The sequence below is a fragment of the Trachinotus anak genome, unplaced genomic scaffold (genome assembly GCF_046630095.1).
Source record: "Trachinotus anak isolate AG129_WGS33_773 ecotype Australia unplaced genomic scaffold, CSIRO_AGI_Tana_v1 ptg000028l, whole genome shotgun sequence".
In the NCBI taxonomy this organism is placed as follows: Eukaryota; Metazoa; Chordata; class Actinopteri; order Carangiformes; family Carangidae; genus Trachinotus; species Trachinotus anak.
The window spans coordinates 1,061,231-1,077,691 of NW_027273879.1; the positions used below are offsets into that span (position 1 = coordinate 1,061,231).

The 16,461-nt window shown below is 39.7% G+C and overlaps 1 protein-coding gene across 7 annotated transcripts in view; it reads right to left on the reverse strand.

Annotated features, from left to right (window-relative positions):
- Nucleotides 1-840: 840 nt before the first annotated feature.
- The window catches only part of LOC139611088 (calcium/calmodulin-dependent protein kinase type II subunit beta), a 45,266-nt gene continuing 29,645 nt past the window's right edge, over nucleotides 841-16,461 (reverse strand). For 2 of the 7 annotated variants that reach the window (XR_011686250.1, XR_011686251.1), the window contains exons 15-23: nucleotides 15,108-15,176; nucleotides 13,439-13,483; nucleotides 12,713-12,761; nucleotides 11,098-11,173; nucleotides 9,875-9,969; nucleotides 9,553-9,789; nucleotides 8,322-8,408; nucleotides 3,319-3,424; nucleotides 841-1,855 (exon numbers count right to left, since the gene is read on the reverse strand). Coding sequence is in view for 1 of the 7 variants with exons in the window: in XM_071465410.1 (XP_071321511.1) it covers nucleotides 9,554-9,789; nucleotides 9,875-9,969; nucleotides 11,098-11,173; nucleotides 12,713-12,761; nucleotides 13,439-13,483; nucleotides 15,108-15,176 (570 nt within the window). In the remaining 6 variants the exon portion in view is untranslated. Of the gene's footprint in view, nucleotides 1,856-3,318; nucleotides 3,425-3,948; nucleotides 8,409-9,552; nucleotides 9,790-9,874; nucleotides 9,970-11,097; nucleotides 11,174-12,712; nucleotides 12,762-13,438; nucleotides 13,484-15,107; nucleotides 15,177-16,461 lie in introns of those variants that run through there. The other 5 variants (XR_011686252.1, XR_011686253.1, XR_011686254.1 and 2 more) reach the window with 3 other exon arrangements.

Sequence of the window (16,461 nt, forward strand, 5' to 3'; positions counted from 1 at the left end):
AATAGTGAAATATGCCCATCATTATTCCCAAAAGCCCAAACGAACATATTCAGATTTCTTGTTTAGTTTTACCAACAGTCAGAAAACACACAGATGTTGAAATTACACTCATTGGAAACTGGGAAACTATCCAATATTCACATTTACGAAGGCGATAGCAGTGAATTTTGCTTTAAATGTACCAATAAACTTTCTGTTTAATCAACTGACCATTTAAAGTGTAGAGCACCGGCAGGTTTCTGGGGAAATAATCAAACTGCCATTTGTGGTGGGGGTCAGGGGGCCCAACGACACATTTTTGCCCCGGGCCCCCTGAGAGTTTCCTCAGGCCATGACCCCAACCACAGTGCCCCCCCCACATTAAACTTTTAACCGTTATTTTATTTTAACGGAGCCAACGTTTAAACGCTCGACTGCTAACTGTCCTTTAAAACTGTATAAAACGGGAAGTTACCGTCACACTTCTTCCTCTCCTCAGTTACCGCCGATAAAAAAATAAAAATAAACTTTGATGACCGTTAAAAGTTACCGGTTCTTTACCTTTTTTTCCCCCGCGGACCTGTCGCCGACCCCGACCTCCCTCCGCCTCCCGCGCCGCGAACTGAGGAGCGAACCCCAGCGACCGTCCCGTCCCGGTGTCGGGAGCGCGCACAGGATGCGGCGTGTGCGGGGGCGCGCTGCTCGGGCCCTGTCTAATCACTCTGGTGCTGATTGCGTCAAGCCCGCGGTGACGTCAGCAAAACAAAACAAACAAACAAACAAAAAAAAAAAAAGTCCGGTTGCGTCAGAAAACAGTGACAGTGGCGAAAGACAGCAGTGAAGCATTAGCACCGTGAGAGGTTTGAACGCACTTTAATGACGTTTCAAACAGAGAGAGGTCATAGTTCATGCATTTAACGACACCCCGGTGTATTTGAATAAGAAAAAAGTAATAATAATAGTAATTAACCCTGTGATGCCTGACCCCAGAAACCATGGACAGAAAATTATGATTTCTTGAATCTGGAACCTTTATTTGTCCCTTTCACAAAATTTGAAAAAAAAAAAAATTACAAAAAATTATTTGCCTATAGGTTTTTCCAAATTTTATACACGATTTTACTACATACTAAAATGTAAAAATGATGTAATTATAACTTGCTTCAACAGATTAAGTGTTCATATTAGAATATTACTAAAAATCTCAAAGAAAATGTCACTGGAAAATCGTAAAAATCGCAATTTTCTTGACCTTGATCCAGTGAGTTGGGAGCTATCTGAAGGTGGCCAACCTGGATTGTCCCATGTGCTGTGTTTGAATTGTTGTAGTGATAAAGGATCCACCAGGGGCTGGAAGACAAGTGTCAGATTGGATACAAGAGGGTTTTGAGTGAAGTTTTTACCATGAGGTGATGCAGTAGGTCTCAGAAATGCTTGTATCAAATTTGATGCATTTGGCATTATAGGGTTAATAGTCAAAATACACCTCAAAGTGCTTTACAAATGTGTTGTAGCTGCAGGGTGTTTTGTTTTCATCATGTGGAGACTCCTCCGGTTCTGTTTGTCTAATGTTGTGGCTCATGAACTCGCTGTAGAGCAACCAGAACTACTTCCTGCAGCATGTTGTTGTCCTGGCGCTGATAAGAAGGTGTTGCAACACAGTTTGTTCCAACATCGTCTTTGTACAGAGGGTTTGTAAGTCATCAACCTGTGGGAACTGTTTGCATGAACTTTCAAGGTTTCATTTACTTCCATTGCTGCAGGAAAACCATATGTTAATCGATAGTTTTATCCTTTAATCCGTTTTTCAGTCTTGAGCAGTTTAGCACTTGTGTTCGTCCCATTTAAGGCCACTGGACTTGAACTGTTGAAATATCTGAAAACATAATAAAGAAAACATTAGTAGTGGGGTAAAATTAAATGAAGTGAAAGTTGTGTTGTTTCTCTCTGAAAGGAGCTTAAAAGTGTCATTTATGAGATAATAAATTACAATAAGGAGCATTTTCTACCAAATAAAGTCCTTTAAAATCCTACAATAAGAGAGTAATGCCTCTCAGTGCTTTCACATTTATTTAGATAAATGTGTTTCAGAGTCTACTGCATCTCCACATCCTGCTGGCAGTCGTTTTTATGTTAATGCAAGTAAAGTCATTAGTGTTTTGGCAAGACACATCTATTGGTGATGCTGATGAGCTCTTTGTGATACTAAAGACAGACATACATAAAGGCAGAGAGACAGGAGAGACATTAACATTAACACACTTCAGGAGGCCATCCATATTCATAGTCACCTATTTGACCTGCCAAGCCGGTGAGGTGGGAGCTCTGAGCAGCCGCGTCGGTGCGCCACGCTTTTAATAAAAATATCGCACAGTAAAAGACACTTACAGGTAAAAGTCTTGCATTTAAAATAAATGAAGCTACTGAAGAACTATCAGCTAAATTTATTTGAAGGTGCCCTGTGGAGTTTTCTTCCAAGCAAACAAAAGTGATGTTTAAACCCAGTAAAGATTGTGTGTTTGCACTGAACTCACTGTGTGCGTCCTTGGGGTTTAATAATTGGGGGGTATTATAATTATTACAGATACATCAGTGCTTCAGCAGCAATTTACTGCTGCACCTGATCAAAGTGGAGCTTTTAACTACTTTATATACTGTTAGCCACTTTAGTCTATAACAAATCAACAAACATATAACAAAATATTTTGGCTTTTTTACATGTTTTGCACACAAAATATTGAGCTGAAAAAAAATTAGTGACTGCACTTGTGAAGTAAATGTAGTTGAGTAGTTCCTCAAAATTATAGTTTCTCCTAATCTAAACAAAGACATCTGAATAGTTGTAACCCTAAATAATTCTGTGAAGGACGTGATTCTGTCTGATCTCCTGGACTCTGCTCAGGTAAAAGATGATTTGTAAACTGCTGCACTTTTACAGCAGGAGCATTTATATTCTGGTTCGGTGCCAGCTGTACTTCATTCATAGCAGTAAATGTCAACCTTTGTCCAGACGCTGATTATGTAAAGTTAATAACTGTCTCACCCAGACAATGTTAACATCCTATCAAACCTCCTGTGATGGTAAACACTCAAAGAAACCAAATCCTGCAAGGTTGGATGGTGCTTTGTTGTGACATCACAAAGTTCCAGAAGTCCTGACGGCTGGTTTTAAGGCTCAGTGTCTGAATACAGGCTGTGTGCATTTCTCTGTGGACTGAGGCTTTGATACTTTCACAGTATTAATATAGAACCTAGACCTGCTTTATAATCACAAACACATGGACATCTACCTTTATACTGGATGGACCTTTAAAATATTCAGCTGCATCAGTTACTAACCTCAGTTCGTGCACAGGCAACATGCAAGGCTGCTCCCAGAGAAGTGTATGGAGGTGGAGACTGAACTTCATACTGACCGTCATCACCGTCAGCACTGAATTTATCACTATGAAAAGAATGAACCATGATTTAACATGTAATTAAGACACACAGTGAGTTTGTATATTTGTTTCTCTAAAACAACCAATAAAAAGAAAGGTTTATTGCTGGGAAGGTTGAGGTGGTCTGAAAATAAAAACTAGAAATTTTACTTTCAATTGGCCTGAAATAAATAAACATAATGACAAAAGATCAAATTCCTTCATTATGTGTAGTGATGCATTTTATTTTATAAGCTTATAATGTTTTCCTAACTGTATCTTAATCTGTAAAGTATCTGTCAGATCAATGTAGTGGTGTAAAAATGAGTCGAAGCTGAAAGAAGCATAAAAAAGTACAATTAGGCTACCTCAAGATTTTACTTTGTACACACCTTGAGTAGATTTTAATCTGTTATCTTCCACCACAGTATTTGACCCAGCTCTGTGATCAACACCCTCTATTAATCCCCGATCCCCCCTCACTCAGGTTCAGACTGAAGCCTGATGGGATCACAGCAAGTAACCAATGAAATCACTGTGTGGCCACGAGTCGAGATAAGAGAGAGGAGTAAGGTGCTCTCTGCATTGTCATTTTATTGGTTCACACACTGATTACATCTGATCACATTTTAATATTTATAAGACTCGGAATGCACACCAGAGGAATCATCATCATCATCATCATTAGTATAAGTATAATAAATAAATACAAAAAGAACAGAAGCGTTCTGTTTCTGTTACTCAGACGCATCCTGATCTCTCACCTGAACTGAGGCTCTTTTAATGTGGAGGTCACGAATAGTGTTACATTACAAACTAATTAACTGGACATTAGTTGCCAAAGGGGATAATGACACTAGGTGACCAGTAATCCTACTAAAGTACTGATAGTATCAGGTTTGTTGGACTGGGAGGAAGGAGGACTGTTGGTTTTGGCTACACGCCCTTTGTGGGAGTTTCAGTGACACAATATGTTAAAAAAAAATCAAACACAACCTGCAGAGTGTCGGTCTGATGATAATCCACTCAGTCAGGTTTGTTAATGTGACTGAAGCTCAGGTACTGCTGTGGATAACAGCTGTCACTGACTCGCAGTATTTTACAACCGCTTAGGCTCAATTTTAATCAGAAAAACACACAAAAAACATCTTTAAAGACTTGTAGCACTGAACATGCTGTCAGCTGTTTAAAAGGGACACACTTCCAGTTTTGGATGCAATCAAGCCCTTGATACAGAAGAATCTGCCAAATGAATATGAAGTAAAAACAGATTTTCTAAATTCTTATTTTTCAACACAAAAAAGTCCAAAACACTAAATCACATCCTCAGTCATCAACACACATGCAGTTCATATTAGCACAAGCTTCAATGCTTATATTTCTTTTTCTCAAAACATATTTAAAACACAAAGAACAGGTTTTCCCTTTGGAAGGTTAACCCTTTTTCCAAAGACTTTTGCATTTCAAATATGTTTTGTTTATCTGACTGTTTTCTAAAATCTTATTTTATTGCTGGATATTTTATTTATGCTTCAATTTTATTTAATAGTAGTGCTGAATTGTTTTAATTTTGTTTTTCCCATGTAAACCAGTTTTTGTCAGGTGCTATATAAATAAAGTTTATTTTATCATTATTACTACACATACAGAGCACTGAATAAATGCAACATGTCTTTGCAATCATTTCATCTTATTTATACAATATTCGCAGACGAGCAGCATTTCAGCATAAACGTTAATTACTTTGTTAATATTGCTGCATCTCAAAAGTACGGCAACAGTGGCAAAAGAAATAAAGTGTCACCCACTTTATTGTCTGATACAGTAGTGTACAATATGGTTTAATATTTTATTGTATTCTGTTTTTTCTTTACTCTATTTTAGACAATTCAACTTTTTTTTGTAGCAATGGAGATTTAGCAGTGCAAAGTTAGACTCTTACTGTCTATATGTATTATCTATATTTACAATAGTGTAACATTTTCATTAAGTAAAATCAAAAGTTTCAAAAGTCATTCTTAAAGTCACTCATAAGTATAAACTTGATTAGAAGTAGTTTTTAGTGATTGACAGCATTATTTTACACTAAACTTATTTTTTCTTCTTAAGTTACTGAGTCAAAACCCTAAAAATATTCACTTTACAATTTTATAAAACAAAGTGAAGCAGCTAACGCTCACATCTGAGAAGGTAGAACCAGAGAAAGTTGGCATATAAAAAAAATTCTTAGAATATGATAAATCGATCATCAAAAATATTTTAACTTTAAGGCCAACATCAGGAGTTATGACAATTAACGTTAACAGTTCTTCAAACTGTGACTGTGTTGGAAAAACTGAGCAAAAGCAATTGTAAAATACTGCAGATATTGATTGAAATTAATCTATTGATGGACTGGTTTGTCGGTTTCTCATTAGCTTTCTACTCACACTGTTTATCACTGACAAACACCTGAACTCAACACCGATCATATTTATATTTTGAACCCTGCTCTTGACTCAGATACCCGAGTCTCTGCTGTGAGATGTTGGCGCCCTCTTGAGGAGAGGCTGATGTTCACCACAAGGGTCTTGAAAGTGAAGACCACTGAGGTTGTTGTTCTTTCTCTGGGAATTTGGGGGTGTTAGGAACCTGGCTCCCAAATGGGAGTGGATTTTATTTTATTGGCTAATTCCAGTAATTTTTAGACTCAATATCTTCATTTTGACGATTTTAGGCCAATAAACAAACGAAAGATTCAATGGCAGTGGGCACAATAAATGTCCAGTGAAAACCATGTTTGTCCAATTTAGATTTTTTTTTTCATATCAACTTAAAGATCCCCTGTTGATATAAAAAATACTCAGCTTGGAATAATTTATTTGTGTCTGATATGATTCTGTCCACGAAATAAATCAATTAACTAGTTGAAAACTTATCAAAATTACATCTACTTTTATCCCTCATTGTAAAATCCAGAATCTATGAATAATGCAAATATTGTTCTTTTCAAAAGTTTAACTGCTGGAGACAAGATGTTTCTGACTTCACTGGAGTTTCTTTACAGTTACTTTAGTTGCACACTGGACTATCACCGGCTCCAAACTAGATTTAGATCATTTTGTACATTCATGTGTTAAACTGTGATTTAAAGTGAACTCAGAGAATCAAACTCTGCACAGTGAAGCTTAGACATCGCAGTGAAGTAACAAGAAAAACACATTTTCGAATAGAAGGGAACTTAAAACCTGTAATAACTGATTTCATTGCAATATCAATAATCACTTTTCCAGTTGATATATTGAACTTGTTTAACAGTTTAAACAGCTTATTTCCTGCAGATTCATCTCTACCAGAGACACTTTTCACTGTTATTTGATACTTTATTATGACGATTTTTCTTATAGTCACTTTAAGGATTAAGCATTCCTCTATGGGTTCATACCTTTTTTTTCTTATTGGCTAAATAAACCATTAAAAACCTCTTAGATTATCTAAAAAGTTAAACACTGTTTTTTTTTTGTTTTTTTTTTTTACTCATTAAAGTGTGTAAGAGATACATGGTTTTCACAGGACTGAGAGAAGTTTACAGACAATATAACTGAAGTTTTTAAAAATCCAAATAATTAACGATAATTTCAAGGCTTTGCGACCAAGGCCTCGTTTAGTGTTTTTAATATATATATATTTATATAATCTCTTCAGAAGCGTGAAGTAAAAAGCTCTAAATTAAGAATCAAACCCTCTGATGTGAGGTCTGTTTTGATTCTCAAAGATAAGAGTGATAAATTAGGATCTTCGGTTTTGTCTTGGACACAGTAAAGAGCCATTTTTAAATCTGACCTGGAACCAGCAGTTTCTCTAAAAAGCATATTCCTCACCAGCATCCTCGTATACTACACTATGATATGAACACAAAAATAGTTTATGCGCTTACAAAGCCCAGAAAATAGAGGCAGTAGATTATAGCTCACCAGCAGTTCAGTCCAAGAAAGAGAAAAAAAAAAAATCAACAAAATGCACGATAACACCCAACTCATCGATCTACTAACTCCGAATATCATGCAATTAAATACCATCTACAGCATAAATGTAGTAAAGTCACCACAATGAAACTGGAAATTTACATAAACAGCGTGATACTAGAATTTCAACCATTGTCATAAATTTCAGCAGTTAACTTGCAACATTCAGTACACAGAGAATCGATTAAGGATGACGGGAACATCTTTAGCATGCTGCATGGTTTTCACTGTCTCACAGAGCGGCTCAGAGGGGTCCGGCGAACACACGGAGGCGTCGGTTTGGGGGTCAACTACACTCCAGAGAGAAGGGAATTAAAAACTCCATTGAATAACAAAACAAAACAGGTAATTAAATACACCCACTGGTCTCTCTCTGTGAGACACGTGGTACTGTTCATTTCACACAGGCAGCCTTAGTCGTGCAGAAAAACAGCCACTGGTAATAAGGATAAAGGTAGGAGTCATGCTCGTCATAAAAAAGAACAAGAAGAAGAAGAAGGAGAAGAACGAGGAGGAGGAGATACCAGAAAGGAAGGTTTAGAATGACTAAATATACTGTACAGTTGAAAGAGCACAACGATAGACTGCAGCCATAATAATACTAGAAGTAAGGAACAATAACTTTTGAGGAGAAGTAAAAGGGGGAATCTTCAACAGCAGAGTGCCACGCTGGGCGCCGTGCAGCGGAGGATAGAGGGGGACAAGTGTAGTCCAGGTGTGCCGCAGCATCGCACTGCAGCCACACACAGGCCGACTGAAGACAAGACGCAGGTTTAAAGAGTTTCCTTTCTGAAGCTGATGTGCCCTCGGCTGCGCTGTGGGTCTGGTGATGGGAGCGTCGGTGTAACTGTCTGCCGTCGAGGTCGGAGACAGAGAGAGAAGAGCGAAGTGGGTGAGCCGAGTGACTCCTTTAACTCACCCTCCAGCCACCTGCACCTCTCTCTCAGCGCTGATTCTCTCTCCGATTCTCTCTGCTCGTCTCCGCCTCCTCGTCAGTCTCACATACCTGGAAAGAAAAGACACAAAGAGTATCTGTTTTGTTGTTTAGTTTTCTACGGTGGCCCTGAACGCACCGCAACTTAAGAAAACACATGCAAAGAGACCAAACACAAACAAACTCAGAAAAAATCTTCATCAATTTGACAACACATTTGCAGCAAGTACACACAACGCAAACAAATACACAAACACACTGCAAGTAGCACAGAGGACAACTGAAGTGTTTCAAGGGGACACAAAAAAGTTGTGAACTCAGCTGAGATGCATTTGTTGTTCAATGTTTTTAACTTCAAAAGTCACAAAGCACTAAACAACAACTGAATCCCAGTCTGGTGCATCACTTCTTTGTGTCCCCTGGAAACACTTTTGTTGTCGTCTGTGCTCCTTGCAGCATGTTTCTGTCTTCGGTTGTGTTACATGTGTTTTCTTAAGTGTGTTGAGCTCTCAGGGCCACCGTAGTTTTCATTTCCTTTAGGGCAGCAGTGAAAAGTTAAAAAAAAATGCCCAAGGTGAAGTCTTCAAATTGCTTCTTTTTTCCAACAACAGTTCAAAACACAAAGATATTTGAACTTACAGTAACAAAAAAACAGAATAAAGCAGCAAACGTTACTATTTTAGAAGCTGGAACATTTGGCATTTTTGCTTGTAAATAAATAATGAATTAATAATCAAAACTGTGTGAGTCATTTCTGTTGACTTGTCAGTTGTTTCAGTGGGAATTTATTTTAGTTTAATTTAGTTGCACTCAAACAGGCCTGCAACTGACAACTACTTCAATCTGATAGTTGTTTTTGTTTAAATTAATAATCACAATTAAACAAACAAGAGTCAAAAAAATCAGTTTACAATGATATAAAACTGAGGAAAGCAGCAAGTCCTCACACAGTCACTCACAGAACTTTGATTATTGAAGATTATTTGATAATTATCTACATGAATTGATCAGTAGTTTAGTCAGTTTCCCTGTGACGTCTGAAATAAGTGCAGATACATTAAAAAATGGATGAATAAACCCTGAACTCTACTCAGAAATACACTGGATTTAAAGGTTTGTGTGGTGCGTATAAATGCTAACTTTAGATAAACATTTCATCTTGTACTGATATGATGTCTTACAGCTCTGTGAACAGTGTGTGTGTGTGTGCTGTTACCTCATCCCTGCAGCGGGGCAGCAGGAGCTCCTGAGCAGTGGAAGTGGACATTTTGCCACCGGCTGTCCCTGCGGTGCCATACCCTCGTCTCTTCTGATTGGCTGGAGCGTGGACGGCCCTGCCCGTCCACAAACTGCGTCAGGCGGATGTAGGCGATGCAGGCGGCGTCGTCCCCGATCATGTGCACGTGAGGGTTGAGGATGGTGGTGTGGATGGGTTTGCTGTTCTTGGACAGGACTGACGGGAGAGAGAAGGACCCAGGTTGAGAGCGCATTTACCAACAACTCAGTCAGTCCATTAAAAGATTTAAATGTGCTCTTACGATTGTCAAAGTAAAATCTGTGGAAGTCCATTCCCTCCACCAGATTACCCAGCCCCTCAGGCTCAAACGAGGTCAGACCAGGGTCGCAGATCTTCCTGTAAAAACATGCAAATATCTTGTTTAAGACTCTACATCAGGTGGTGAATGTGTTTGTTTGCTTCCTGCACAGTGAAAAATAATCCACACCATTTTTCAAAACAAACCCACGGTGGTGCACGTTGGTGATGTCATAATACCACTCTGAGGTACCGTGACATTTATGGAAGTTCACTTCTGCCAGAAAAAAAATACTTAGTCTCTCATAATCATGATTTGTAATTTAATTAGAAGAAGAAATAAGTAATAAGAAATAAATAAGTAATAATAATAAAGTTTATTTATATAGCAGCGTGTTTGCACATTTCTCACATATTGTTCCTTTCCTTACTGTAACTACAGCACATTGCCCATGCATATTGCACATTGCACAAATTTGTATTATATTTATATTTTTCTATTACATTTATATTTTAATTTTTATATTTAACCGCAGTTTTACCACAGTTAGAGAGAGAGTCCCGCTCTCCATCTTAGTTGGCTCGTTATGGCCAATGAGGTGAGGAGACTAACTACCTGAGCAGCAGCAGTACAGTTCTGCTGCCTGGAGATGGAGAAGAGGCTTGTTTTTTTTTTGTTGTTTTTTTTAAAGTCTGTCAACTCAAAGTTTTACTTTCTAATAATTTTGACTTCATACCTACGGAAGCTGAGAAAGGCCATGGATGGATAATTATTCCGTTCTCTCCAGATAACAAAACTCTGTTATCTCGCATTAATGGGATAAAAAAATATCTGTGAGTATGGCCTTTCCTGGCTTCCGTACATATCTCATAACTGCAACTGAGGAACAACAGATTTTGACTTAGTATCACACTCATTCTGATTCATACATCATATTCCTTTTTTTTCCCATTTCTTTACCCGCCTCCCCCTCGCTCACTCAATCTGCCCAGCATTACTCTTAATTGTATGGTGGGTAGAGAGGGGCAGGGGATAAAACAATGGCTGTAATTACTCTTTAATCTTTTAATACAAAGACAGAACACATTTGCATGTCAATCAGATTAATGGTTCTCTGTGGCCGGTGCTGAGCTTTAAAATCATACTTTTCCAGCAGCGTGTTGAGGGTCCTGTTTGGAGGTTTTTAACGGAACAAGGAAAAAGAAGGAATGGTGTGGTGGACTCACGCGTAGGCCTCGAAGTCTCCATTGTTGACAGCTTCGATAAGCTGCTCCGTGATCTTTATGATTTCCTGTTTGCGAGCTGCAGGGATGAAACAAACGCAGTGTGAGGTGTTTGAATCCTGTGTGACAGTTCGCCCTCATCGTGAAGCCACAGCTCACTGAGGCTCCTGTGCAACACAACTCAGGTCATGAGAGAGACTAAAAAAAAACTCTTTCACACAAACATGAAGACACACTCAGCTCAGACTCACCTAAGAGCTTGTTACTCATTGTTACTCATCTCTCTTTCATCTCTTCAGGCTCTGAGTGAAATCTCCTCCATGCTACTGCACAAAGAAAAACTACTTCCATGCAAGAAGTTGAGAGGTTTCCATTTCCCCACAGTGGCACAAATGATCCTCACCTACAGGTCCACACAAGTCAAAACATAAAACGTCTGTTCCTGCTCCGTCTAGTCGCTACGCCGCTCTTTACCTCCATCCATCATCCATCATATCTCTCGTTTGCATGTGAGGCTGCTTGAGCTCATGACGCTATTCTTGTCCCAGCGCTTTAGATCAGATTTACTGTGTCCTTCTCCCCTCGCTTCCTCCCGACACTGAGTGGAAGGCTTAGCTCGCTCTGTCTCCCTCCCTCTCTCTCTCTCTCTCTCTCTCTCTCTCTGTCTCTCCCTTCCTCTCTCCCTCTCTGTATTTTTTTTGTTTATTTTCTATTATGGCTAAATTCATCATGAGTAACTCTGCATACACCTCCTCACTTTATACACCTGTTTTCTTTTCTCAAGGCTCCATTCAAAATGACTTAACGGCACGGTTCATGTTTCCTGACTGAGTTCATGTGCATCAGAGTCTGGGTTTGATTTGTCCCAGTTTTCAGATTCATGTCTTACAGTCTTAAATGATTACATTACAATTAAACAGAGAGAGAACGTTTCTTTAGGAAAAGTTGTTCTAAGCAAAAAAAAAAAAAAAAAAAAGGATCTGTGGATTTTTGAGAGCAGAGGTTCCAAACCAGGGGGTCAGGACCCGCCAAGCTAAGTCAAAGGGGTCATGAAATAATTAAAGGTCCAATATTGTATAAAGTGAGATGTTTTTTGATTATAAAGCAGGTCTAGGTTCTATATTAATACTGTGAAAGTATCAAAGCCTCAGTCCACAGAGAAATGCACACAGCCTGTATTCAGACACTGAGCCTTAAAACCAGCCGTCAGGACTTCTGGAACTTTGTGATGTCACAACAAAGCAGTCACCACCCTCAGCCACGCCCCAAGCCCCGCCCACCTGGACCCACCATCCAACCTTGCAGGATTTGGTTTCTCTTAAGACTGAGACTCACTCATTTACACACACACACACACACACACACACACACACACACACACACACACACACACACACACACACACAGATGGAACGGCCATCAGCGGTTCAGTATTTTGCCCACTGACACTTCGACATGTGGACTGGAGGCGCCGGGGATTGAACCACCAACCTTCCGATCAGTGGGCGACCCGCTCTACCTCCTGAGACACAGTAACATGACTCTTTAACCCCCACCCACCAAGTGTGTGTGTGTGTGTGTGTGTGTGTGTGTGTGTGTGTGTATGTGTGTAACCTACCTTTCACATCCTCATCCTCTATAGTGGTGTTGCTGCTGTCAGATGATTCCTGCAAAGTGCATGGACAAAAATGTTAATTAAAACACACGTTCAGATATGCAAACACACACAAACGCTGCTTCACATACACACACACACTCACACATACTCATAAATGCATGCACACATGTACACAACACCCTTAAATTTCTGCCATCAAACCTACAACATGACTAATCTTAACACCACAAGTTTGCCAGAGATACAGAACACAACAGCTGCACGTGTGAGTCAGCAGCACACCGGCACAATCCCGTCTGCGGGTTGAGCCAAACCGGTGAGGACGGACACAGATGAGTGTACAGCACATGACGTCGAGCCACTGTTACAACACAGTCTGAGCAGTAGGACGGGGTTAATCTGGTGCAAGTCCTGCTGACACACATGGATTGCTCAGCCGGCGGCAGCACCACTGAGCTCCATTTATCTGAACACACAGGGGCAGTGTAAGACAGCGAAACACCTCACAGCTCCAGCACCTCACACTCTGTCCACCTCCGTCATGCAGAAACACACAAACAGATGCACACAGACGAAATCAACAAAATACATCCTGCAAAAAAAGCACAGTTTTTTTCTTCCAAATACGGCTTTGCCCACACGGAGGGAGGAACAGAGTAACAACCAGGATGACATGAATAAAAAGAGATGGAGGGAGAGAGAGAGAGGAGGAGGAGGAGGATGTACCTTGATCCCATCTACTGGATTATGGATAACAGTAGTCTGTGGCTCCTGGAGGAAGAATGGAGAGAAAGAAAGGAAGGAGAGAAAAGAGCGGGTGGAGAAATGAATGGAGATAAAGAGAAACGGTAACGAGGGGATGTTTTATGACGACACAATGAAAGTTTGAGAGTAAGAGGAGGATTAATAGAGAGCAGGACGTGAGTAAAAGAGGGAGAAATGAGTAGACAAAGATCATAAACAGCTGATGATTGTAGGCGTCCCCACATGAAACCATTCATGTTAATGAGTGATCAGTGGCATAATTATTTAACTCAACTCTCTGCCACAGTGGTTCCCAACCTGGAAACACTTACAAATCTAAAAAATATTAATGGCCCAAGTCCAACCCCATAACAAGATCACTTGTTGATTCACCATCTGTCTCCTGACTCTTTCCTTCTAATTCTCCCTGTCGCTAACCAGCTATCCATTTTTTTCAGCTTTTAGCACAAAATCAGACTGAGATAGCAAACAGGTAAAGGATGTGGTTCAGCAGCAACAACAAAAGGTTCCTATTAATCAAGAAAAAAAAAGCATTTTAAATGTCTTTAAAGATCATTTTCATTCTAAAACATTATTTATATCTTTATTTTTACATCCTTTTTTGTAAATGATTTGTCAGACCACTTGCAGCACCTTCACGGCCCACAGGCTGGGAACCACCGCTCTACTGCATCTAATAAATAAACATACTACTACATTTTTACTTCAAAATACATCTATATGTTTATACGCTGCACAGATACAGTCAGTTCTGTAGATAGTTTTTAAGGGATAAACATAAATAGTATTGATCTGTTAATTTAAAGGTAAAGTTCTCACTTCTTCAAGTCTGTGTTAAAACAACAGTCAGGCATCAACATCAACACTGAAAATGGTTCAAGCTTTTTCACTTCTATATCTTTAAAGTAATAATCTCTAACCTTTCCTCATAAAATGTCTAAAAACAACCAGACCTCTGTTCTACATGTCGTTGTGTTCTTACATGAGAGAATCTGGTTTGATGCTTCATTTCATTGGTCACCTGTCAATGACGTCATATCCTCTCTGCTCATGTGTCAGTGTTTGTCTGACAGAAGCTCAAATGGACTTTTATCCAGTTTGAAGTCTCATGTTTCAGATCCTCTTTCTCCACCTTGGTGGTTTTCAGCTCAGTGTTTGAACCAGATGAAGGATTTTAGTTGTTGACGTCTGGATCTGAAGTTATCAGAGAAACAAGCTGAGGAAATGTTAGTGTTGTTAGTGTTGTAATGTTAGAAATGTTATTCGACTGATGCATCCTCTCCTCAACAGCTCTAATCGGAGACACAGATCATTTAAGATAATGAAGAGAGATCATTTTTGTGTCCATATGTGCACCTGACTGTGGTTTTAAGACAGACTTGAGAAACTGCAGAACGATCCTTTAACTCTAGGCAACAATGAGAAGAAGTGCATTTCCCAAAGTGTCAAATTATCCCTTTAAAAGCTGCACAACTTGAATTAATACACAAAGTCATGGCAAAAAAATCACAATGATCCATTGTACACACCTCTCTCTCTCTCTCTCTCTCTCTCTCTCTCTCTCTCTCTCTCACACTTGTGTTTTGACAGTGTTTGTGACAGACGGACAGACAGACACAGAGCTGCATACCAGTGCAGCAGAGGGGATGTTGCCTTTGGGACTGGTGACTATGCTGTTTCTCGTGCTGTTTGTCTGGGGCTGTGCAGGAAAACACAAAGTGCTATATTAGTGCTCGGCAGCAATGGTGTGCGGTGCCATCTTCTGGTTGTAAAGTGGGTGGTTAATGTGTAAAAAAAAAAAGAAAAGAAAAAACAGTGTAATACAGGTATAAATAGCAGAGAGAAGCAGAGATGCAGAGTGCTCCAGAGACAAAAATAGTGGGTAGAGAGAACTGAGTGCAGTCGTCCAGGGTTTGAGAGCAGACACACTGTAGAGCCAAAAAGGTTTGTGACTACAGCACTAATTAGACAGGAAGGTTTTATACCATTCATCATGTCAACTCATTTCTATCTGCAGTTAATTTCAACTCAATCCCAGACAGAGCTCGGATACTCTGGTCCAAGCTTTTCCATTTTCACTGGGCTTCACAGGCTACGGATGCTGTCCAGCAGATGGCAAATTAAACCAACGGCAGCTGTGCACCTTTGCAACATCTGTCGGATATAAAGAAACAAGTGTAACATCCACTTTGTCAGACTGCGTGTGCTCTTCCAGCAGAGATTTGTATCTTTTAATGTATCTCCACCGAGTAACAACATTCAACTGCCTCGTTTCAGCAGCAGATGATGAGGTCAAAAAAACAGAGACGCAGCACTTAGGATAGGACTGTGAGGTCACACACACACACACAGACACACAGACACACACACAACAGAATAAACAGCCAACAACATGCTAAATATACAAGCACCCTGTTTCATAAGGACTCACATGGACGTAACCAACAACTGCTCTGCTTCACTGCCAGCATGCACAAACACACAAATGCAGGCACGACGCAGTGGCTTCATGCTCAAAACCAATTAACGGTATTTTCTGCTCGTTATTTTCCTCAGCAGAGTTGTCTGTAATTGATAACTGTGTTGGACTGAGGAAAATGAAAAGGCAGAAATAAAACAGCTGGTAAAATGCTGCCTGCAGAAAAGAGTAGGAGAGAGAAGTGGGTTCAGGGAGGAAGTTTCATGTAACCATCCATTTACACTATATTTAGCAGTTTTGGGTGAAAAGTTCAAACTGACTCGTCTGATCATACTAAACGCCTCTAAAGTGAGTCCATATCTGGTGTCAACAGCGATGACAAATGTGCTACTGAACATTCACACTCAGGTACAAAACTAATCAACTATTTAATGTACTCCTGTGGTTTTAGAAGCAGCAGATCAGCAGGGACATGCTAAAAGGAAAAGTTGAATGTTACAGCACAGCTTGGCCTCCACGTGCTTCAGAAATGGGTAAATATCCATACACACTGAGCTGAATTATT